We start from the raw sequence: 23,754 nt of genomic DNA, 5'->3' as shown, positions 1-23,754 counted from the left end.
CAAACTTCTGTTAAGGGCCAGAGAGTAAATATTTTAGGCTTTTCAGTCTCTAGTGCAGCTATTTGACTCTGCAATGCTATCAGGAAGGCAGCCATAAATAACACATAAACACATAGGTGTGGATGTGTTCCAATAAAACTTTATTTACAAAAATACATGGGGGGCTGGGTTTGGCCCACTGGCCATAGTTTGCCTACCTTGATCTAGAATAGAATAAGCTTTTAGGGGCCCTGGGTTTAGGACTCATGCCACAAAAGGGAGAGGACAGTGCCATCTGACTCACCCTAGCCAGGCTCCTCACAGAGGAAGAGAAAAGGAATCTCAGAGAAGGCTAGATCCTCTACTTCTCTAGTTCCCAATTTGGTAAAATCCAGTGTCCACTGTATTACTTAGAAATCACTGGGCCAGCCGGGCACAGTGGCTCACGCCTGTAATCCCAGCACTTTGGGAGGCCGTGGTGGGCGGATCATGAGGTCAGGAGATCGAGACCATCCTGGCTAACACAGTGAAACCCCATCTCTACTAAAAATTAAAAAAAAAAAAAAAAAAAAAATTAGCCGGGCGTGTTGGCGGGTGCCTGTAGTCCCAGCTAGTCGGGAGGCTGAGGCAGGAGAATGGTGTGAACACGGGAGGCAGAGCTTGCAGTGAGCTGAGATCATGCCATTGCACTCCAGCCTGGGCGACAGAGCAAGACTCTGTCACAAACAAACAAACAAACAACAAAAAAAAGAGAAATCACTGGGCCAGCTCTGCTTCTCCCACAGCCCCATCTTTTTTTTTTTTTTTTTTTTTTTTTTTTTTAAAGACAGAGTTTTATTCTTGTTGCCCAGGCTGCAGTGCAATGGCACGATCTCAGCTCACTGCAACCTCCACCTCCCGGGATCAAGCGATTCTTGTGCCTCAGCCTCCCGAGCAGCTGGAATTATAGGCATGTGCCACCACACCCAGCTAATTTCGTATTTTTAGTAGAGACAGGGTTTCACCATGTTGGTCAGGCTGGTCTTGAACTCCTGACCTCAGATGATCCGCCCCCCTCAGCCTCCCAAAGTGCTGGGATTACAGGCATCAGCCACCACACCCAGCCCCACAGCCCCATCTAAGCCTCCACCCTGCCATCCTGTTCCTCAGAAAGCACATGCTCTGTGGAGGGAGCCAGCAGGGAAGTCTTGTTCCCCACCTCTACCTCCATCCCAATCCCAAGTCCTGGGGATGGGGCAGGTGGTGCAGGAAGACCAAGTGGGCCAGGCCAGTCCCCTATGGAGCAGCTGAGCCTCCAACTCCTGAGCCAGGCCACCCTAGCGTCATTTGTCATCCATGCTCAAATGTTTTCATCCATATTTTATTTCTTTTCTTTTCTTTCTTTCTTTTTTTTTTTCCCGAGATGGATTCTTGTTCTGTCACCCAGGCTGGAGTGCAGTGGCGCGATCTCAGCTCACTGCAACCTCTGCCTCCTGGGTTCAAGCAATTCTCCTGCCTCAGCCTCCCAAGTAGCTAGGATTACAGGTACCCACCATGACATCTGGCTAATTTTTGTATTTTTAGTAGAGAAGGGGTTTCATCATGTTGGTGAGGCTGGTCTCGAACTCCTGACCTCATGATCCGCCTGCCTCAGCCCCCCAAAGTGCTGGGATTACAGGCATGAGCCACCGAGCCTGGCCGTGTTTTTCTTTCTCGCTGCAGAGACAAAGGGGGTTACTCCTGGTTCTGGTTCATTCACGCATCCAAGTCCTGACATGTCTCAAGGGCATTACTATGCTTGTCAGGGAGGGAGGGCCCAGTCCATCCTCTGGTTATTCCCATCCATCCCCTGGGCCTTCCCTTGGCTCACCCTGCCCCCTGCCAGGCCCCTTTGCTTGCTGGCCTGACGGGGCTGGGTCTCTGTGGCTGGAGGAGATGGCCTCTGCCCCGCCCCCTACGACTGTCCTGGCACAAAGGAGAACAGCTTTGCCTTGAAAGGGCCCAAGACAGCCTGAGAAACTTGTAGTGATGGGACCTGCCTCCTGCATTCCCCCACCTACGTCATCCTTCCTGTGCCCTCCTTGTCTACACCAGAGCCATGCGGTCACCCCTGAGGGCTCTAATGTTACTAGGCAAAGGCCTGAGTCTGAGCAGGACAGGATGGGGCAAGCTCCAACCCAAAGCCTACTCTATTATCAGGAGAAGCTCCATGCTATCCGGAGAACCCCGACACACACCCCGAGCCAATTTCCCTTCATCCCCAGGAAAACAGTGTGCCACCAACTGAGGAGGAAATGTATCTGCTTCTCTTCCTACCGCTCCCGTGAACTCAACCAGGAAGATACTGCTGTTTGGCTTTAAAAATAGTACATTCTAGCTGGACTTTTATGGTCTTGTGAAGAACACTGTGCTCATGCCCTCCCACACCTGGCCTCTGCCCCTGCCTGGCCCTGTCCAGCTGCCCACATCAGCTCTGCACAAGCTCTTCAGGGTCCCTCTGCAGAGACTTGGTTCAAGGCAGATTTACGAGTTCAGCCTTGGCCGAGGCCTTCTCCCGATGGCTCCCGGCCACATTCCAGCTGTTCTCCCACATCCCAGGCAGCTCGGGGCTGGGATGTTCTGTGTCTCTTTTTCTACCTCTACCACAACTGGCTCAGTCGCACCCCCAGCCCTATTTCAGCTCTCCCCTGGCCAGCCCTGTGGAGGTACAGGGTCCTGTCATGCCAGAACCCAGACCCCAACCATTCCCAGCCTGCCCAGAGCTCACTTACATTCATGGTGACAACAATGGTGTGTGTCTAAGGATAACCTTGTTGGGACTCTAGTTGGTCATGTCTGTCCCCTCCCACTCTGAAGGGCTGAAATTTAACCGAAAGGTAATTTGTTCCCTTTCTGGACTTCAGGTGTCAGGTTTGAGGCTATATCTGATCTGGAAAGTTATTTTCAGTGTGTGTAGATTCTATGATTAGTCCTCAAGTTATTTCTTTAGGGCCAGAGATGAGTTTCACTGAAGGTATATCACATTTCTGGCACCCCATGGCAGGACTTAGAGAAAGCCCCCAAAGACGATCTCTATGAGGCGGAGCTGGCCCCAGGATGCTAATAGACTAAGAAATAACTCCAGAGCCAGGGAAGCCTCGAACACAAATTTTACAAGTAGCCAATTGAGTGGTTGAGCAGTTGAAGGCAGGCCTATCTCATTTTTGCTTGAGGGCAGGTTTCTAACATAATGGAAAGGGAAGACTGTAATGATCACCCCCTATATACCTGATCTTCTCTTAAGGTCCTTCAAGGCTGTAATTGATTCTGTCAATATCCTTCACATGCAAGGCCATAAGTTGCTGCTTGGTTCAACTAAGGTAGAATTGCTTCTGGTTAAGATCTCAAACTAGGCATCTGGGACTATCTAAAAGTTTCTCTGGAAACTGGAATGTAATCAATGCAAGATGTATGGCTTAACCTGTAGATATAACTCGTGTCAAGAAAACAGTGGGGTTGGGCGTGATGGCTCATGCCTGTAATCCCAGCACTTTAGGAGGCTGAGGTGGGAGGATCACTTGAGGCCAGGGGTTCGAGGCCAGCCTGGGCAACATATCAAGACCCCATCTCTACATAAAAAGAAGAAGAAAAGAAAAGAAAGAGTGGAAGAGTGCAGGAGCCGAGAGAGAAAATGTAGTGGTGAGGGGCAGCTTCTGGAAAGGCCCATACTACAGAGGCAGGAATCCTGAATTCCTCACTATCTCTCTAACATCAGGTAAGCATCTCATGATGCAGTTAGAAAGCACATTCCCTTCTTCAGTTTCCCCTCTGGCTGTGTGACCCAGCTCAGATCTGTTTACACTTGCAGCTACCAAGAGCCCATCTGGCCACCTGCCTTTCCCATCAGCACCTGGGGCTGGTGCCATCCCAGGCCCCTCCTTCTGCACCTGCCTCTTCGCTATCTGCAGAGGGTTTGTAGAAACCTTAGGGGAAGAAAGCTAGGGTGGTTCCCTAGCTCAACTTTGAGCCCAATTATACCTCTTTCTCTCCCACTTCCCAGTAGCTGTCACAGAAGAGCCATGGGGAAGTCCCCTCCTGGGGACCAAGGAGGAGGCTCTCCATCCTCTGCCCCTCTGGGTACCGTCCGTCACAGAAGTGCTACTGCTTCTCTTGGTCTGCATGCTGGAACTTGGGAGCTGAGTCTGAGTCAAGTCTGATGGCTGAGAATCTGGGGGCTGGTAGAAAATCCAGGTCCCTAAGCATGAGTCACAGTCTAGGAGAAAAGGGCGAGTGTGATAATTATTTGTCACCAAGAGCTGGTGAGAGTGGCGTGGCGGGAAGGAGAGCATCTGCCTCTCCAGGGACTTGGGACCCCACCTCTGCATCTCTTGTTCTTTGGCTGGGGGTGCTGGCTGTGGTGGAGTCAAGATCGGAGTACCCCAGGCCTCCAGCATAGAGACGAGATCGCATCGGCCACTTCTGCAAGACACAGATTGGGAAGTAAGAAATGCTGCTATTGCAGCCCTTCGTGGTCCAGGATCCTTGACACCAAAAACCCAGCCTTCTCCAGCATCCCTCCCTGACACCTTCCCCAGCCATCACTGCTCTGATCAGGGTCATCATCATGTACAGCTCCACACATTCTCCTGATCACCCAGAGCCTGGATGAAAGACACAGGAGGAGACATCTGAGGAGGGAGAGGGCCCCAAGAAGGGCAGCCCTCTGTTGGGAGGGAGGTGGACAGAAGATCAGGTGGCCTGGGCAGAGCTGGCAACAGCCAGAGACTGGGCAATGGGCAGAGCAGCAGAGCCAGGAAAAACTCCAAGCTGGGTCCTCCAAGGATTGCCCATCTTTCCAGCAGGAGCATGAGCAGTCCCAGAATATACCAGGTTGACTGCCCTGAAGTCGCCCTCCTCTTCACAACCTCTCCACCTGGGGTCTGAGGGAGCTGCTTGCTGGCCAACTGCCCCACCCTGTGGATGTGCTGGAGTGCTGGACCTAACAGGGCCCTCATTGGTTCATTCTTCAGCATAGCTGTTGATCACCTACTACAAGCAAGGGCCTTGCCTTGGTCACTATTTTACAGCAAAGGAAACTACTATACCATCCCAGGACCCTGCACCACCACTGACATTTCAGAATTCCCCCACTTAGTCTCAAATTTATACATTTTTAGCTATATTTGCATTGAAGAAAAAAACAAGTTTTAAGACATTTCAGAACTATGACATTTAGGGGAAAGAGGTGGTGAAAAGTATCATAAAAATAAAGTTGAGAGGTGAGAGGATCACTTGAGCTTAGAGTTTGAGACCAGACTGTGGAACAAAGTGAGACCCCTTCTCTACAAAAAAAAAAAAAAGAAAAAAAGCCAGGTGTGGTGGCATGAGCTTGTAGTCCCAGCTACTGGGGAAGCTGAGGTGGGACGATTCCTTGAGCCCAGGAGTTTGAGGGTACAGTAAGCTATGATTGTGCTACTGCACTCCAGCATGGGTGACAGTGAGACCCTGTCTCAAAAATAAGTAAATAAATAAATAGTCGGGTGCGGTGGCTCACACCTGTAATCCCAGCACTTTGGGAGGCCGTAGTAGGTGGATCACCTGAGGTCGGGAGTTTGAGACCAACCGGACCAAAGTGGTGAAACCCTGTCTCTACTAAAAATAGAAAAATTAGCCGGGCATGGTGGTGCACGCCTATAATCCCACCTACTCGGGAGGCTGAGGGAGGAGAATCACTTGAACCGGGAGGTGGAGGTTGCAGTGAGCCAAGATTGCGCCACTGCACTCCAGCCTGGGCAACAGAGTGAAACTCTGTCTCAAAAAAAATAATAGTACATATATAAATAAATAATAAAATAAAAAAGTTGATACCACTGCAATGTTATCCTCAGAGGGCAAAGATGACCCTTCCTTTTTAACACAGTGCACTCTTCAACCAGCTCCTTATGGCGCTGTCCCTGGAGTCTGTTTAGTGGCTATGAGCTTAGGGTCTGAAGTCAGACACCCCTGAGTTCAAACCGCTTTCAGTCTCATAACCTCCCTAAGCTTCAGTTTCCTCATCTGTAAAGTAATCCTCATTTGGTTTTTGCATGGATTAAAAGACAAAAATACACTAACGTACTTAACCCAGCTCCTGGCCTATCTTTAGCACTCAACTGTTAGCTATTATTGCAAAGATGATTAATGTTCATTAGACTTTCCATTGTACTCTGGAAGAGAAGTAAGGCTCATGTTAGCTTCTATTTTATGTGTAATAAAACTGAGGTTGAGAAAAGCTAGATTGCAGTCTGGCAAGTGGTGCGTGCCTTCCCTGTACTGCTCCCTGCTGACTCCCCCAGCTTGGTTGCTTCTAGAATGATGGTCCCTCAGACCGTTGTTCTCCTGGAGGGCAGATCTCTCCTGCAACAGAAGCCTAGAAAGCACCAAGGCAGGCACAATGGGCTGAAGCTGCATGGGGATCTAGGACTCTCCTTGGTACAATTTCTTTTCCCAGGCCCCAGACTTGGAACCTGCTCCTTTTTTCCCCGTGACTCTAAGAACCCCAGAGTCCTTCCCTCCTCTTCAAGGAGGTGAATTCCCATGAAGCCATTTCCAGCCACACCCCCATGAGAAACCCAGGGTCAGCGCAGCCCCAAGGGTCAGCCTTGGCTCCTCTCCCTCTGAGACAGCAGGAGAAATTGGCCCCGATGTCAGTTCTACACAGGGCAGGGGGCCCAAGTCCAATGTCCCCCTCATTCCAATCCCTTTCTCCAAGGCCCTGGGCATTACGATCCACCTCTCAAGTCCCAGGGCTTGTGACCTACCTTGAGAGGGTGCAAGTAGCGGAGTCCACGCAGGAAGGGTGGCCAGGCAGGACCAGGCAACTCGTGGCCGAGTGTGCGGGTGAGGTGGGCTATGTAGCTGGCGGCGAGCACCAGCACGTCCAACTTGGAGAGCTTGGTGTCAGGCGGCACGGCAGGCAGAGCAGCCTGCAAGGCCAAGAAGGCCTGGCGCAGTGTCCTGACCCGGCTCCGCTCCCGCGCGGCATTCTCAGGACTGGCCTCGCTCTGCACAGAGGGCCCCAGTGAGTGCGGGTGACCGGGACTCCCAACTGCCCTGACTTCTGAGAGCATTTGAGTGCAAGGTCTCCCACCAGAGTAGAAGGGTGTCTAGCAGTAGGCACCAGAGGGCCTCTGCCCACCTATGTCATCTTCAGCCCTGCTGCGTTTCACAGCTGAGAAAGTTGAGGGAAGGCCTGGCCAGGGGTCAAATGGCTGCAGGATGGCAGAGCTTGGCTCAGAACCCAGAGTCCTGTGTTCTCTCTACTACTCCACTCATGCCTCCTCAGAGCCTTTGTCCTGTCCCATGCCCCATCTGAATCCTGCTTATCAGGGTGCGCTGGGGCCAGGGGGAGTTCAGAGCTACACCCTGTTTGGGAGGGCTGACCCTTGACCTAGCCAGGTCCTGAGATGACGAGGCTGCTGTGGGAAAGAGGAAAGACACAGAACCAGGGGTCAAAGCACACAGGCTGAAGTCCCAGTCCTACCACTGGCTGCTGCTCAGTGACCTTGGGAAATTCACATCCCTCTTCCCGGCTTCAGTTTCCTCAAGAGAAGTGAGTTAGTGCAGCTCTCTGAGCTGCACTCTGGTTCAAAGACCAGCTCTGATCTATCCCATCCACCCAAAGCATGACACCTTGGAGTCTAAGGGGCCAGTGTCCCCTCTCTTGGGCAGGAATGGTAATACTGAGTGAGGCTGTGCCATCAGAGGTGGCATCTCCCCACCCTCCAACCCTTTCCTCCCCTGGACCCCTCTGCAGGTCCAGGATTTCCTTACCCTGCCAAGAGCCAGGCCCCCAGCCCTGGTCCCTCGAGGGCCAGGGGTAGCTGTGCTCCATCTCTGGTTGCTCCAGCTTCTTTCTTCCCACGGGTCCTGCCTTGTCCTGCTGATGCGGCTCCTCTTCCTGTCAGCGCCTGGCAGCAACCGTGCTTTGGCCTGAGTCTGGCTATGCCCCACCCCTGGCATGGCTGGTGGCCCTCTGGCCCTCCTCTGTGACATGCCACCCCACTGGGCTATGGGGCTGCAGCCCACAGAGCAGAAACACACTGCCTGAGGAGGTCTTGGACTCAAGCTAGCTGGCTCTGGCTGGTCATCCAGCCAGCAATGTCTACATCCGAGGAAGCTGGCGCCAACTCAGTTCTGTTTGCTCCCTGCTCTGGGAAAACCGCCCACCAGGCACAGCCCCCGCAAAAAGCCTCCGCCTGCCTCCCAACCCGGCTGAGAGGTGGGGGTGCTGATGCTGGGAGTGGCCAAGCCTTGGGAGGAGGCCCATGCTGAAGAAGGCAGGAGGATAGTGGGGAATGGAGCTCCTTTCCGGCCATGCCTAACCTCAACAGTGGTCCTATGGTGGACCTGTGACTTCTGCTTTGGAGCTCAAGTCCATGGAGAGGACTTGAACCTCCTTCGTCTGTGCCAGAAGGCTGCCTGCATACATCCCTGAAAAGCCTTTCCTCCCCTTGCCAATGAACGTGACCTTCCAGCCACAGGGCGCGATTTGCCATGCCCCAAATATGCCTCCGATTCCCACTCTGCATTTACATTTACCTTTCCACGCCCCAGAATACCTTCCTCCAGCTCTGCCAGGAGGTACTGCCCATCCTTCAGGTCTCCACCTTTCATTCGTGAAGACTTCAAATCCCGCAGGCCCAGAGCCCATGGGTCCCTGTTTGATTGGTACGACCACAGCCTGGCTAGTTTCCCAACAGTTCAATATTCATAGATTACTGTGTGCCAGGCACTGTGCTAAGATCTTATTTATTTCTCAGAGCAACCTTTTAAGAAAAAAAGAGACTCAGTTTAGACAGGTGGGAACTGAGATATTGGGAGGTGAAATAACTTGCCCAATGTCAAACATCCGTTAAGTGGTGGGGTGGGATGAAAACCCAAGCCGTCAGTTGGACTTGGAAGGCTACCCCTCACCTGATGCTAGCCTGCCTCCCATGGGTTACTCATACGTCTGTCCCCGTGCTAGACATGAGGTCTCTGAAGGCAAGGACCATGGTGTTCCTGAGTTGCATCACATCCTCCAAGAGCTAGTTAGGAGAAGGCGGGCTGAAGGAATCGCGAATCTGCCACAGCAGCCCCTGCTGTCTTCCAGGGACCTCTGCCTGTAGCAGAATCCAGCCTGATGTCCCTTGTCCCCCATTCTCGAACCTCAGGGGAGATCAAATAAGTAAGGAGAAAGTAAAAAGGTGGATGTACAGTGAGAAAGATATGCAGCCCACCACAGAGAAAGGGAAAAAGAGTCCGGGCGCGGTGGCTCACACCTATAATCCCAGCACTTTGGGAGGCAGAGGCAGGCAGATCATGAGGTCAAGAGATGGAGACCATCCTGGCCAACTTGGTGAAACCCCGTCTCTACTAAAAATACAAAAATTTAGCTGGGTGTGGTGTCACACGCCTGTAGTCCCAGCTACTCGGGAGGCTGAGGCAGGAGAATTGCTTGAACCCAGGAGGTGGAGGTTGCAGTGAGCCGAACTTGCCTGGGCTCCAGCCTGGGCAACAGAGCAAGACTCCGTCTCAAAAAAAAAAAAAAAAAGGAAAGGAAAGGAAAGGAAAGGAAGGAGGGAAGGAAGGAAGGAAGGGCCGGGTGCAGTGGCTCACGCCTGTAATCCCAGCACTTTGGGAGGCTGAGATGGGCAGATCACGAGATCAGGAGATCGAGACCATCCTGGCTAACATGGGTGAAACCCCATCTCTACCAAAAATACAAAAAAATTAGCCGGGCGTGGTAGTGGGTGCCTGTGGTCCCAGCTACTCAGGAGGCTGAGGCAGGACAATGGCGTGAACCTGGGAGGTGGAGCTTGTAGTGAGCCAAGATAGCACCAGTGCACTCCAGCCTGGGCAACAGAGCGAGACACCATCTTGAAAAAAGAAAGAAAGAAAGAGAGAGATAGAGAGAGAGAAAGAAAGACAGAAAGAAAGAAAGAAAGGGAGAGAGAAAGAAAGAAAGAAAGAAAAAAAAGAGAAAGGAAGGAAAGAAAGAAAGAAACAACCTGCATGTCCACCAGTAGGGAAGTCATTAAATAAATTTTGGCATCTCCATACTATGAAATAATGTACAGTAATAAAAATAATGACAGATCTTTGTTAAATGACATGAAAAACTCTTCAAAACATACAGTTGTGAAAAAAGCTAGTTGTAGATCAATATATAATACACCAAAAAATAAAAAATAGAAATGTAAAGTTTTATGTGCTTATGTGAACATATAGAAAGGAGATGGAAAAGATATGCATCAGGCCGGGCACGGTGGCTCACGCCTGTAATCCCCGCACTTTGGGAGGCCGAGGTCAGTGGATCACCTGAGGTCAGGAGTTCGAAACTAGCCTGGCCAACATGACGAAACCCTGTCTCTACTAAAAATACAAAAATTAGCCAGGTGTGGTGGCAGGTGCCTATAATCCCAGTTACGCAGGAGGCTGAGGCAGAATTGCTTGAACCCGGGGGCGGAGGTTGCAATGAGCTGAGATCATGCCACTTCACTCTAGACTGGGCAGAAGAGCGAAACCCCATCTCAAAAAACAAACAACAACAAAAACAACAACAAAAAAAACCCAAAAATTATCCGGGCATGGTGATGCATGCCTGTAGTCCCAGATACTCGGGAGGTTGAGGCAGGAATTGCTTGAACCCAGGAGGTAGAGGTTGCAGTAGGCCGAGATCGTGCCACTGCACTCCCGCCTGGGTGACAAAGTGAGACTGTCTCAGAAAAAAAAAAAATAAATAAAAACAGTGCAGCTACCCCCTTGCTCCCTCTTGGATCACTCACTCTGGGGGAAGCCAGCTGCTATCTTGAGGATATCCAAGCAGCCCTGTGGAGAGGCCCTGTGAGGAACTGAGGCCTCTCACTGACAGCCACCACAACTTGCCAGCCACAGGAGTGAGCCACCTTGGAAATGGATCCTCCAGCTCCAGTTGGACCTCCAGATGACTGCAGCCCTGGCTGTCGGTTTGAGTGCAACCCATGAGAGACCCTGAGCCAAGATCACCCAGCTAAATTGCTCTCGCCCATAGAATTCCTGACTTATAGAAGCCATAGAAGATAATAAATGTTTATTGCTGCTTAAGTTTGGGGGTAATTTGGAAGCAGCTATAGATAACTAATGTAATATGTGTTACTGAAGCCTGTGCATTGTTGTATGAATAAATTTTAAATTTACGCAAATGATAATTGTATTAGCCAGGTGCAGTGGTGCATGCCTGTAATCCTAGCTTCTCAGGAGGCTGTTGGGGCAGAGGGGAAGATCACTTAAGCCTAGGAGTTCCAGGTTACAGTGAGCTATGATCGCGCCACTGCACTCCAGCCTGGGCAACGGAGATAGAATCTGACTCAAGCAATCCTCCCACCTATATTAAAATTACAGGTTTCAAGCAATTAGGCAGAAAATCAATAAGGATATAGATGATGTGGGAAACGCTATAAACCTACTAAACCTAACAGACATCAAATAACACTCAACAACACAATGCTACACATTCTTCTAAATTGCACATGGAAGATTCTCCAGAATGGATCATATGTTAGAGTCTCCAGAATGGATCATAAAACAAGCCTCAACAGGCACGGCAGCTCAAGCCTGTAATCCCAGCACTTTGGGAGTGTGGGAGCCTGTAATCCCAGCATGAGGCGTGCGGATCACCTGAGGTTGAGAGTTCAAGACCAGCCTGACCAACATGTAGAAACCCCATCTCTAGTAAAAATACAAAATTAGCCAGGCATGGTGGTACATGCCTTTAATCCCAGCTACTTGGGAGGCTGAGGCAGGAGAATCACTTGTACCTGGGAGGCGGAGGTTGCAGTGAGCCAAGATCACTCCATTGCACTCCAGCCTGGGCAATAAGAGCGAAACTCCATCTCAAAATAAAATAAAATAAATAAAACAAGCCTCAGTAGATTTAAAAGGACTAAAGGCATACAAACAATATTCTCTAACCACAATATAATCAGAAATCAATAACAGAACTAACTTTTGAAAATTCACAAATACACAGAAATTAAACAACACATCCTTAAATAATCAGTAGGTTAAAGAAGATATTGCAAAGAAAATTAGAAAATACTTTGAGATGAATGTAAACAAAAACACAACATACCAAAATTATGAGATCCAGCTAAAGCAGTGAAAAAGAAGGAAAATTTATAGCTGTAAATGTTTATATTAAAACAAAAATGGCCGGGCGCAGTGGCTCACGCCTGTAATCCCAGCACTTTGGGAGGCTGAAGGTGGGCAGATCACCTGAGGTCAGGAGTTCGAGACCAGCCTGCCCAACATGGCAAAACCCCATCTCTACTAAAAATACAAAAAAATTAGCCAGGCATGGCGGCAGGCGCCTGTAATCTCAGCTACTCGGGAGGCTGAGGCAGGAGAATCGCTTGAACCCAGGAGGCGGAGGTTGCAGTGAGCTGAAATAGCACCGTTGCACTCCAGCCTGGACAACAAGAGCAAAACTCTGTCTCAGAAAAAAAAAAGTTTAAAAAATTTGAAAAAGAGAAAAAATTTCAAATCAGTAACTAACCTCCTTAGGAAACTAGAAGCAGAAGAGCAAACTAAACTCGAAGCAGCAAAAGGAAGGAAATAATGATGATTAGAGCAGAAATCAATGAAATAGAAAATAGAAAAACAGGCCGGGTGCTGTGGCTCAAGCCTGTAATCCCAGCACTTTGGGAGGCTGAGGCGGGCGGATCACCTGAGGTCAGGAGTTCGAGACCAGCCTGGTCAACATGGTGAAACCCCCGTCTCTGCTAATAATACAAAAATTAGCCAGGCATGGTGGCAGGCGCCTGTAATCCCAGCTACTCAGGAGGCTGAGGCAGGAGAATTGCTTGAACCTGGAAGGCGGAGGTTGCAGTGAGCTGAGATTGCGCAATTGCACTCCAGCCTGGGGGACAAGAGCGAGACTTCATCTCAAAAAAAAAAAAAAAAAAAGAAAGACAATAGAAAAACAATAGAGAAAATTAGCAAAACCACAAATGGGTTCTTTGGAAAGATCAACAGAATTGATAAAACTTTAGCTAGATTGACAAGGAATAAAAGAGAGGGGACTTAAATTATTAAAATAAGAAATGAAAGAGGGGAAATCACTACTGACCATACACAAATGAAAAGGATTTCAAGCAAATACTATGAACAGCAGTATGCCAACAGATAGATAATTTAGATGAAACAATTTCCTAGAGAGACATAAAGTACCAAAATTGACTCAAGAGGATATAAAAAATCTGAAAAGAAATAAAACAAGAGATCAAATTAGTAACTTTAAAACTCCCCACAAAGAAAAGCCCAGAACCAAATGGCTTCACTGGTGAATTCTACCAAATATTGAAATAATAAAGAATTCATACCAACCCTTCACAAACTCTTCCAACAAATAGGAGAGAACACTTCCAACTCATTCTACAATTGTTCCCTGAAAAAACTGTATATGTAAAGTGACCCCCAAATGCTGAAGGAGCCGAGAAGCCAAAGAAGGCAGACAAATCCAGTTTGTCAGTATAGGGTGATTAATTAGGAGGAACTTACAGATGGAAGCATGGTCTTGGATGGCTGCAAGACAGGTAGATCTCTGAACCTCAACCCCCCAGACCCAGGGCTTATCTCATGGGGAAAAATACACACATGGTCTGGAAGGAATGTGTAGGTGGCTGAGAAAAGGCTGCAGGTATCACACCCTATAATGAATGCCACAGCATCAGGGGCTGTTTTGGAAGAAAGGCAAAATTTATAATGAATAGGTGTTCCTACATAAAGAGTAATACATCAACCAGACATTTTGGAGTCATTCCCAGACTCAGGGTTAGTCAGAAGTTACATGACAGATTAGCATTTAAAATAAAGTCACTCTTGTCCCCACAATAATGTCAGTTTTACCCTGACATCAAAGCCAAAGACCTGACAAGAAAACTACAGACCAATATCCCTTATGAATGTATACACAAAAATCCTAAACGAAACACTAACAAACAGAATCCAGCAACATATCAAAAGAACTATACACCATGTCCGATTTATACCAGGAATGCAGAGTTGGCTATACCATGGGATTTATACCAGGAATGCAGAGTTGGCTTAACACCCCAAAATCAACTAATGTTATATATTATATTGCTAGAATAAAGGACAACAACTACATAGTTATCTCAACAGAGGCAGAAAAAGCTGTTTGACAAAATCCAATACCCCTTAATGATAAAATCATTCAGCAAACTAGGAACAGAAGAGAACTTCCTCAATTTGATGTGAGCCCAAAAGTACCTGAGACAGGTCTCAATCAATTTAGAAAGTTTATTTTGCCAAGGTTAAGGATATGCTTATGACACAGCCTAGGAGGTCCTAATGACATGTGCCCAAGGTGGTTGGAGTACAGCTTGGTTTTATACATATTAGGAAGACATGAGACATCAATCAATACATGTAAGATGCATATTGGTTTAGTCCAAAAAGGCGAGACAACTTGAAGCGGGGGCTTTCAGGTCATAGGTGGATGAGACAAACAGTTGCACTCTTTTGAGTCGCTTTCTTTTTTTTAGACAGGGTATCACTTTGTCACCCAGGCTGAAGTGCAGTGGCGCAATCTTGGATCACTGCAGCCTCCACCTGCTGGATTCAAGCGAGCCTCCTGCCTCAGCCCCCCAAGTAGCTGGGACTACAGATGTGTGCCACCATGCCCGGCTACTTTTTTTGGAAAGATGGGGTTTCACCACTTTGGCCAGGTTGGTCCCAAGATCCTGAGCTCAAGCAATCTGCCTGTCTTGGCCTCCCAAAGTGCCAGGAGTATAAGCATGAGCACCCATGCCCGGCCACTTTTGAATCTTTGATCAGCCTTTCACTGAATATACAATTTACATGTGAGAGGTGGTTAAAGAAACAGTCACTTAACCCTTAGTCTGGCTCAGTGAATCTGCATTTTTACATAGACAGTAGGACAGAGGAAGCAAATCAGATATGCATTAGTGTCAGGTGAGCAGAGGGTTGATGACTTTAGTTCTGTCCTTTAGCCTGCACCTGTGAAGATAAGCTATCAATTTACATTGCCAAGGTGAAATTCAACAGAATTGTTTGGCCTACAAGGAATTTCCTTGTGGGCAAACTGTGAAGGAGGTATGTAGCTTTATAAAAAATCTTTTTCTTTCTTTTTTCTTTTTGAGATGGACTCTTGCTCTGTTGCCCAGCTTGGAGTGCAATGGCGCGTTCTCGGCTCACTGCAACCTCCGCCTCCCAGGTTCAAGTGATTCTCCTGCCTCAGCCTCCCGAGTAGCTGGAATTACAGGCTCACAACACCATGCCCGGCTAATTTTTGTATACATTTTTTTTTATTAGGGATGGGGTTTCACCATGTTGGCCAGGCTGATCTCAAACTCCTGGACTCAAGTGATCCACCTGCCTCAGCCTCCCGAAGTGCTGGGATTATAGCTGTGAGCCACCGCACCTGGCCACTTTAAAAAAATCTTTGTAGCTATCTTATTTAGGAATAAAATGGGAAGCAGGTTTGCCTGATGCAGTTCCCAGCTACTCGGGAGGCTGGGGCAGGAGAATCGCTCGAACCCAGGAGGCTGAGGCTGCAGTGAGCTGAGATCGTGCCACTGCACTCCAGCCTGAGTGACAGAGTGACACTCCGTCTCCAAAAAGGAAAAAAAAAAAAAAAGCATATATGAAAAAGCCAGCCGAGCATGGTGGCTTGTGCCTGTAATTCCAGCACTTTAGGAGGCCAAGGCAGGCAGATCACTTGAGCTCAGAAGTTCAAGACCAGCCTGGGCAGCATGGCAAGACCCTGTCTCTATAAAAAAATACAAAAATTAGCCAGGCATGGTGGCATGTGCCTGTGGTCCCAGCTATCTGGTGGGGCTGAGGTGGGAGGACGGCTTGAGCCCAGGAGGTCAAGACTGCAGTGAGCCTTGATTGCACCACTGCACTCCAGCCTGGGCAATAGAGTGACACCCTGCCTCAAAAAAAAAAAAAAAAAAAAAAAAAAAGAAAAACCCACAGCCAATGCCATAGTTAATGATGCAGCTGGAAAAAACTTAAAATGTTTTTTCCATGCTGGGTGAGGTGGGTCACACCTGTAATCCCAGCACTTTGGGAGGCCAAGACAAGCGGATCACCCGAGGTCAGGAGTTCAAAACCAGCCTGGCCAACATGGCGAAACCCTGTCTCTACTAATAATACAAAATTTAGCTGGGCTTGGTGGCGCATGCCTATAACCCCAGTTACTTGGGAGGCTGAGGCAGGAGAATCGCTTGAACCTGGGAGGCGAAGGTTGCAGTGAGCCGAGATCAAGCCACTGCACTCCAGCCTGGGCAACAGAGCGAGACTCTGTCTCAAAAAAAAAAAAGTTTTTTCCATGAGATCAGGAAGAAGGCAAAGATGTCTACTCTTACCACTTCTATTCATTGTTGCACTGGAGGTTCTAGCAAGGCAAGTAAGGCCAAGGCGGTAGGATCATGAGGTCAGGAGATCAAGACCATCCTGGATAACACAGTGAAACCCCGTCTCTACTAAAAATACAAAAAAATTAGCCGGGCGTGGTGGCGGGCGCCTGTAGTTCCAGCTACTCGGGAGGCTGAGGCAGGAGAATGGCGTGAACCTGGGAGGCAGAGCTTGCAGTGAGCGGAGATCATGCCACTGAACTCCAGCCTGGCCAATAGAGTGAGACTCTGCCTCAAAAAAAAAAAGAAAAGAAAAGAAATAAATGACATCCAGATTGGAAAGGAAGGAGTAAAACTATCTCTACTCACAGATGACATGATCTTGTGTATAGAAAACCACAAGGAATCTAGTAAAAAAAAAAAAAAGAAAACATTAGAATGAATAAACAAGTTCAACAAAGTTGAAGAATACAAGAATACAAATAACAGTTGTATTTTTACACACTAGTAATAAAAAACCCCAAAATGAAATTAAGAAAATAATTCCACTTAACAATAGTATCAAAAACAATAAAATACCTAAAAGTAAGTGTAGTAAATGAATAAAAGAAGTTCAAGATTTGTGCACTGAAAACTATAAAACACTGTTGAGAGAAGTTAAAGAAGACCTAAAGAAATGCAGAGACTGCCCAGCACGTTGGTGCAGACCTGTAATCCCAGCACTTGAGGAGGCCGAGGCGGGAGGATCGCTTCAGGCCAGGAGTTCGAGACAAGCCTAGGCAACACATGGAGACCCAGTCTCTACAGAAAATACAAAAGTTAGCCAGGCGTGGTGGCGTACACCTGTAATCCTAGCTACTTGGGAGGCTGAGGCAGGAGCATTGCTTGAACCTGGGAGGCGGAGGCTGCAGTGAACTGAGATGGTACCACTGCACTCCAGCCTGGGTGACAGAGGGAGACTCCGTCTCAGAGAAAAAAAAAAAAAGGAAAGCAAGGAGGTAAGAGTTGCCAGCGAAACTTCCTGGGGTAGGGGCAGGGTGGGGGCAGGCAGGGTAAGAGGAGATGTTGCCGAGGCCTGGGGTCGTGGGCCCACGCGTCTACGCCCCATGCCAGGGACTGCTCGCCGGAGGCCCGGGTCCGGGGTCCAGGAGTCTGGGACCGTGCGACTCGGGGAGTCAGTGGCCAGACGTAGATCTCCAGGTGCGGAGGTGGAGGTGCTGCCCGCCCGCTGGAATGTCACCCATGGGAGGTGCCTGCTTGCAGGTGCAGCCGGCGCAGTTCTGTCCGCCAAGGCAGGAAGAAGCGGGGGAAGGAGAGAGGAAAAGGAAGGAGGAAGACGGTTGTGAGTTTTCCAAGGAGCAGAGGGAGTGAGGGAGCCACCTGGGGAAAGCCCAAAGAACCAGCTCATGGGGAGGCGGAGACGGGCTCTGCAGTGTGGAAGAGAAAACATTAAATCAAAAACAAATCACCTTTGGAGGAGGCAGCTTCTAGAATGGAGAGTGGTGGATACATAGTACCTTTTTGGTACATTTGACCGTGGACTCATGGAAATATTTTGCATAAGTTAAAAAAAATTTTGGCCGGGCGCGGTGGCTCACGCCTGTAATCCCAGCACTTTGGGAGGCCAAGGCGGGTGGATCACGAGGTCAGAGATCGAGACCATCCTGGCTAACGAGGTGAAACCGTCTCTACTAAAAATACAAAAAATTAGCCGGGCGTGGTGGCGGGCGCCTGTAGTCCCAGCTACTCAGAAGGCTGAGACAGGAGAATGGTGTGAACCTGGGAGGCGGAGCTTGCAGTGAGCCGAGATTGCGCCACTGCACTCCAGCCTGGGCGACAGAGCGAGACTCCATCTCAAAAAAAAAAAAAAAAAAAAAATGTAACGCGATTCCTAAAATTGATACCTAACAAGCAACTCCATGTTATGGATCTTTGACTCTTAACTCAAATGAACAAAATGAGAACAATTACAAAGCAATTGCCATAATGTGGGCAATGACTGAATATTTATTAAGGAATTGTACGTTTTGTTGTAATTATGTTACTGTGATCTTACTTCTTCAAAAGACCCTCTTTAGAGATAATTACAGAAACATTTGCAGATGATATCTGATGTCTTGAATTTGTTTCCAAATAATTTGAGGGAGAGGGTCGAAATACAGATGAAACATAAAGGACTACGATCTAGTAATTATTGAAGCTGGTGATAAGTACATGGGGTTTCATTATATTATACTTTTATTTCTACTTTTGTATATGTTTGACATTTTTGAATAGCAGATTTTCAAAATGAAAGGAAAAATTGTCTTCAGAATCTACTTACTAGAGATAACTACCAAATTATAAGAATGATAGGGAAAAGGATGTGAAAGAAAAATAGAATCTTGGTTCCCTAAACTCACAACACCTAAGGGAAAGTTAAGTGTGGGAAGAGTTGTGCAAAAAAACTGCCTTCCTTTTGTTCCCAAACAGATAGCTGTAATTTCACATACTTTATCTTACGTAAAAATGTAGATATACTGATTTACTTCCCCCCTCCTTTTCACATGTAAAATGTAGATTCATTGAGTGCTAATCCGAGCTTCAAAAGAATGCAACCACTTGCCTCATTGCCTACCCAGCCTCTTTTTTTTTTTGCCTCCCCCTCTTTGTCTCTCTCTGCCTCTTTCTCTCTTTCTTTTTTAACACAGGGTCTTGCTCTGTTGCCTGAACTCCTGAGCTCAAGCAATGATTTTGCCTTGGCCTCCCAAAATGCTGAGATTACAGGCATGAGCTACAGTGCCCAGTTCGTGCTTGTTCTTTCTCTTGCAAATATTGAAGTTCCCCAAACCCTCGGATCCTACTGTGCACAGGTCTCAGATCCCAATGTGACTTGTGTTTCTTTTCCCCTTATTTACCAAGTCCTCATCCTTGGCAAAATAAACCTCTAATTGATTGAGATCTGCCAGCATCACTTTTTGGTTTACAAGGATAAGTAAGAATATGGTGATGTAAACAGTGGCAAACTCTACAAGGACAAACGAGCAAGGCCGTCCTCAGAATAGCTCCAAGGAAAAAGACCGAGGTGGCACCTATCAATTAAAATAAAGTTAAGAGATTTATCACGGATTCATAAAAGTCATGGGGCACATTTGGCTTTTGTTTTGTTTTAAAATGCTTACATAATATTAAATTGAGATGGGGGTATTACCATGTTGCCTGGGCTGGTCTTGAACTCCTGGGCTCAAACAATCCTCTTGCCTTGGCCTCCCAAAGTGCTGGGATTATAGGCATGAGCCACCCCACCTGGCCTACATTTGGCTCTTGATTCAAACAAACTGGTAAGCATTTTTAAGTCAATAAAGGATATTTAAACATTGACTAGAAATTTACATTTATTTTAGGTGTGAAAAAATTGTGCTTATGATTTAAAACAAAATAATTAAATTTCTGGCTGGGCGCAGTGGCTCATGCCTGTAATCCCAGCACTTTGGGAGGCCAAGGCGGGCAGATCACCTGAGGTCAGGAGTTCGAGACTAGCCTTACCAACATGGAGAAACCCCGTGTCCACCAAAAATACAAAAATTAGCCAGGCGTGGTGTCTCATGCCTATAATCCCAGCTACTTGGGAGGCTGAGGCAGGAGAATCGCTTGAACCCAGGAGGCAGAGGTTGCGGTGAGCCGAGATCCTGCCATTGCACTTCAGCCTAGGCAACAAGAGTGAAACTCCGTCTCAAAAGAAAAAAAAAAAAGAATTAAATTTTTGAGATATATTCCGCAACAGTTGTGAATAAAATGGTGTGATGGCTGGGATTTGTTTGGAAACTATCCACAAGGAAAGTAGGTGGGACATAGAGAAAAATTGTCCACGACTGGTAACTGTTGAAGCTGGGTGACAGGCACATGGGAGTTCATGTTATTTTAGTCTTTACTTTTGTATTTGTTTGAAATAGTCCATAATAGGTGCGGTGACTCACACCTGTAATCCCAGCACTTTGGGAGGCTGAGGCAGCTCTACAGATTCAATGTAATCCCTATTAAAATCCCAGCTAGTTTTGTTGTTGTTGTTGCAGAAATTGACAGGTTGATCCCAAAATTCATACAGAAATGCAAGAGACCTAAAATAGCCAAAACAATCTTGAAAGAGAAGAGCCAAGTTATAGGACTCATACTTCTCCTAATTTTGAAATTTACTACAGAGCTACAGTAATTCGGCAGTGCGGTACTGGCATAAGGAGAGACATAAAGATCAGGAATTGAATTTCGAGCCCAGAAACAAACCCTTACAGCCATTGTTTTGGTAGGCAGAATAACTCCCTCGCCCAAAAATGTGCATGTTCTAACCTCTGGAGCCTGTAAATATGTTAGCGTGCATGGGAAGGAGAAATTAAGGTTGCTAAGTAGCTGACTGTATTTATTTATTTATTTATTTTTTCGAGATGGAGTTTCGCCCTTGTTGCCCAAACTGGAGTGCAATGGCGCGATCTCGTCTCACCGCAACCTCTGACTCCCGGATTCAAGCGATTCTCCTGCCTCAGCCTCCCGAGAAGCTGGGATTACCGGCATGCACCACCACTCCTGGCTAATTTTTATTTTTGGTAGAGACGGGGTTTCTCCATGTTGGTCAAGCTGGTCTCGAACTCCTGACATCAAGTGATCCACCCACCTCGGCCTCCCAAAGTGCTGGGATTACAGGTGTGAGCCACTGTGCCCGGACTATTTTTTTTAATTTTTAACTTTTTTAAGAGTCAGAGTCTTGGCCAGGTACAGTGGCTCATGCCTGTAATCCCAGCACTTTAAGAGGCCGAGGTGAGCGGATCACAAGGTCAGGAGTTCGAGACCAGCCTGGCCAATATGACGAAACCTTGTCTCTACTAAAAATACAAAAATTATCTGAGCATGGTAGCGGACACCCGTAGTCCCAGCTACTCAGGAAGGTGAAGCAGGAGAATCACTTGAACCCTGGAGGTGGAGGTTGCAGTGAGCCAAGATCGCGCCACTGCACTCCAGCCTGGGCAACAAAGCGAGACTCCATCTCAAAAAAAAAAAAAAAATGTCAGAGTCTTGCTCTGTTACTCAGGCTGCAGTGCAGTGGCATAATCATGGCTCAGTGTAGCCTCAAATTCTTGAGCTCAGGGGATCCTTCCACCTCCCCCTTCTGAATTGCTGGGATTACAAGTGTGAGCCACTGTGCTCTGCTCAACTGACTTTAAAATAGAGAGATTATCCCAGATTATCTGGCTGGGTCCAATGTAATCACAAAGGTCTTTAAAAGTTGGAGAGCGAGGCAGAATAGTTCAGAGTCAGAGGGAGATGTGACTGTGGCGGAATGGTCATAGAGATACAACGATGCTGGCTTTGAAGCTGTAAGAGGGGGACCACAAACCAGGGACCACAAACCACCAGAAGATGGAAGAGGCAAAGAAATGTACTCTCCCTTACAGCCTCCAGAAAGGAAGGCAGCCTGCCGACATCTGGATTGTTAGCCCAGTGAGACCCATGTTGGACTTCTAATCTAGAGGAATGTAAAATAATAAATTTGTGTTGTTTTAAGCCGCTAAGTATGAGGTAATTTGTTATGGGGGCAACAGGAAACTAATAACACTAGTCAACTGATTTTTCACAAGAATGCCAAGACAATTCCATGGGGGGAAGGAATAGCCTTTTTGTTTGTTTGTTTTTGAAAGAGGGTCTCCTTCTGTTGCCCAGGCTGGAGTGCAGTGGCGTGATCTTGGCTCACTGCATCCTCCAACTCCTGGGCTCAAGCCATCCTCCCACCTCAGCCTCTCAAGTAGCTGGGACTACAGGCATGCACCACAACGCCAGGCTAATTTCTTTCTTTCTTGTTTTTTTGGAAAGATGGGCCTCTCTATGTTGCCCAGGCTAGTGGAAAAGTCTTTTCAACAAATGGTGTTGTGACAACTGGATATCCACATACAAAAGAATTAAGTTGAACCTTCACCTCTCACCATATATAAAAATTAACTCAAAATAGACTGGGTGTGGTGATTCATGCCTATAATCCCAGCACTTGGGAAGGCCAAGGCAGGAGGATCCCTTGAGCTTGGGAGTTCAAGGTGGCAGTGAGCTACGATTACACCATTGCATTCCAGCCTGGGTGACAAAGTGAGACACTGCCTCTAAAACAAAACAAACCAAACCCCTCAAAATAGATAACAAACTTAAATGTAAGAGCAAAAACTATAAAAGTCTTAGAAGAAAACACAGAGCAAATCTCTGTGACCTTGGGTTAGGCAATGGTTTCTTAGATAAGACACAAAAAGCAAGCAAGAAAAGACAAAACAGATAAATTGGACTTTATAAAATTTGAAAGCTTTTGTGCATCAAAGGAGACCATCAAGAAAGTAAAAAGATAACCCACAGAATCAGGGAAAATATTTGCAAAACATGTATCTGATAAGGGACTTATATCCAGAATATATAACAACTTTTATAATTCAATGATATGAAGACAAGAACCTAATTAAAAGATAGGTTGGCCGGGTGCCTGTAGGTTGGTGGCTCACGCCTGTAATCCCAGCACTTTGGGAGGCCAAGACAGGAGGATCACCTGAGGTCAGAAGTTCCAGACCAGCCTGGCCAACATGGAGAAACCCCGTCTCTACTAAAAATACAAAATTAGCTGGGTTTGGTGGTGGGCGCCTGTAATCACAGCTACTTGGGAGGCTAAGGCAGGAGAATCACTTGAACTCGGGAGGCGGAGGCTGCAGTGAGCAGAGATTGTGCCACTGCACTCCAGCCTGGGCGACCGAGCAAGACTCCATCCCAAAAAAATAACCAAAAAAAAAACATAGGTCACTAAAGTTGGTATACAACACCCCACTGCTAAATTTGACTGGGTTTTAAAAAGATAGGCTAAGGATTTGAATATACAATTCTTCAAAGAAGATAAACAAATATCCCGTAGCACATGAAAAGATGCTCAACATCATTAGTCATTAGGAAAATGTAAATAAAACCCACAATATCATACCATTTCACACCCACTAGGATTGCTAAAATAAAAAAGACAGGCAACAACATGTGTTGGTAAGGATAAAGAAACATTGGAACCCTTATACCTCACTGATGGGTTTGAAAATTGGTACAGCCAACTTGGAAGACAGTTTGGTAGTTACTCAAAATGCTAAATATAGATTCACCACGTAACCCAGCAAGTCTGCTTCTATGTATCTAAAGATAAATGAAACCATATGTTCACATAAAACTTGTACAAGAATGTTCATAGCACTATCCATAATTGCTAAAAAGTAGAAAGAACCATGCCAGGCGCGGTGGCTCACACCTGTAATCCCAGCACTCTGGGAGGCCGAGGTGGGCGGATCACCTGAGGTTGGGAGTTCGAGACCAGCCTGGCCAACATGGCGAAACCCTGTCTCTACTAAAAATACAAAAATTAGCCATGCATGGTGGC

The 23,754-nt window shown here is 47.3% G+C and overlaps 2 protein-coding genes across 7 annotated transcripts in view; both read right to left on the bottom strand.

Moving 5' to 3' along the window:
• Positions 1–23,754, bottom strand: part of ATRAID (all-trans retinoic acid induced differentiation factor) — a 103,229-nt gene that overhangs the window by 62,421 nt on the left and 17,054 nt on the right. The window lies entirely within an intron of this gene.
• Positions 118–8,355, bottom strand: TCF23 (transcription factor 23). 6 transcript variants are annotated; one of them, XR_009209217.1, is made up of 6 exons: positions 7,750–8,355; positions 6,738–6,980; positions 4,315–4,416; positions 3,976–4,172; positions 3,226–3,312; positions 1,070–2,816 (listed from the first exon to the last, which is right to left on the bottom strand). XR_009209217.1 is itself a non-coding variant. In XM_058426157.1 (5 exons), the coding sequence occupies exons 1-5, from the start codon at positions 7,969–7,971 to the stop codon at positions 3,309–3,311; spliced, it is 768 nt and encodes a 255-aa protein (XP_058282140.1). In that variant the 5' UTR covers positions 7,972–8,355; the 3' UTR covers positions 1,070–3,308. The 6 variants fall into 6 exon arrangements, 4 of the variants coding, with proteins under 4 accessions (XP_032028157.1, XP_058282140.1, XP_058282141.1 ...); XR_009209216.1 differs by having other exon boundaries at positions 3,226–4,172; XM_058426157.1 differs by having other exon boundaries at positions 1,070–3,312.

Source organism: Hylobates moloch, unplaced genomic scaffold (assembly GCF_009828535.3).
Source record: "Hylobates moloch isolate HMO894 unplaced genomic scaffold, HMol_V3 SCAFFOLD_13, whole genome shotgun sequence".
NCBI classification, from domain to species: domain Eukaryota; kingdom Metazoa; phylum Chordata; class Mammalia; order Primates; family Hylobatidae; genus Hylobates; species Hylobates moloch.
This window is presented reverse-complemented; position numbering and strand designations above follow the sequence as displayed.

Excerpts from the sequence above, each read along its gene's own strand:
- TCF23 (XM_058426156.1), bottom strand. The coding sequence starts at position 7,971 with ATGTCACAGAGGAGGGCCAGAGGGCCACCAGCCATGCCAGGGGTGGGG. Across the intron at positions 6,981-7,749 it reads GGGGCCTGGCTCTTGGCAGG|AGCGAGGCCAGTCCTGAGAA; the intron begins GTAAGGAAATCC and ends CCCTCTGTGCAG. Across the intron at positions 4,173-4,314 it reads AAAGAACAAGAGATGCAGAG|CCCCCAGATTCTCAGCCATC; the intron begins GTGGGGTCCCAA and ends ATTTTCTACCAG.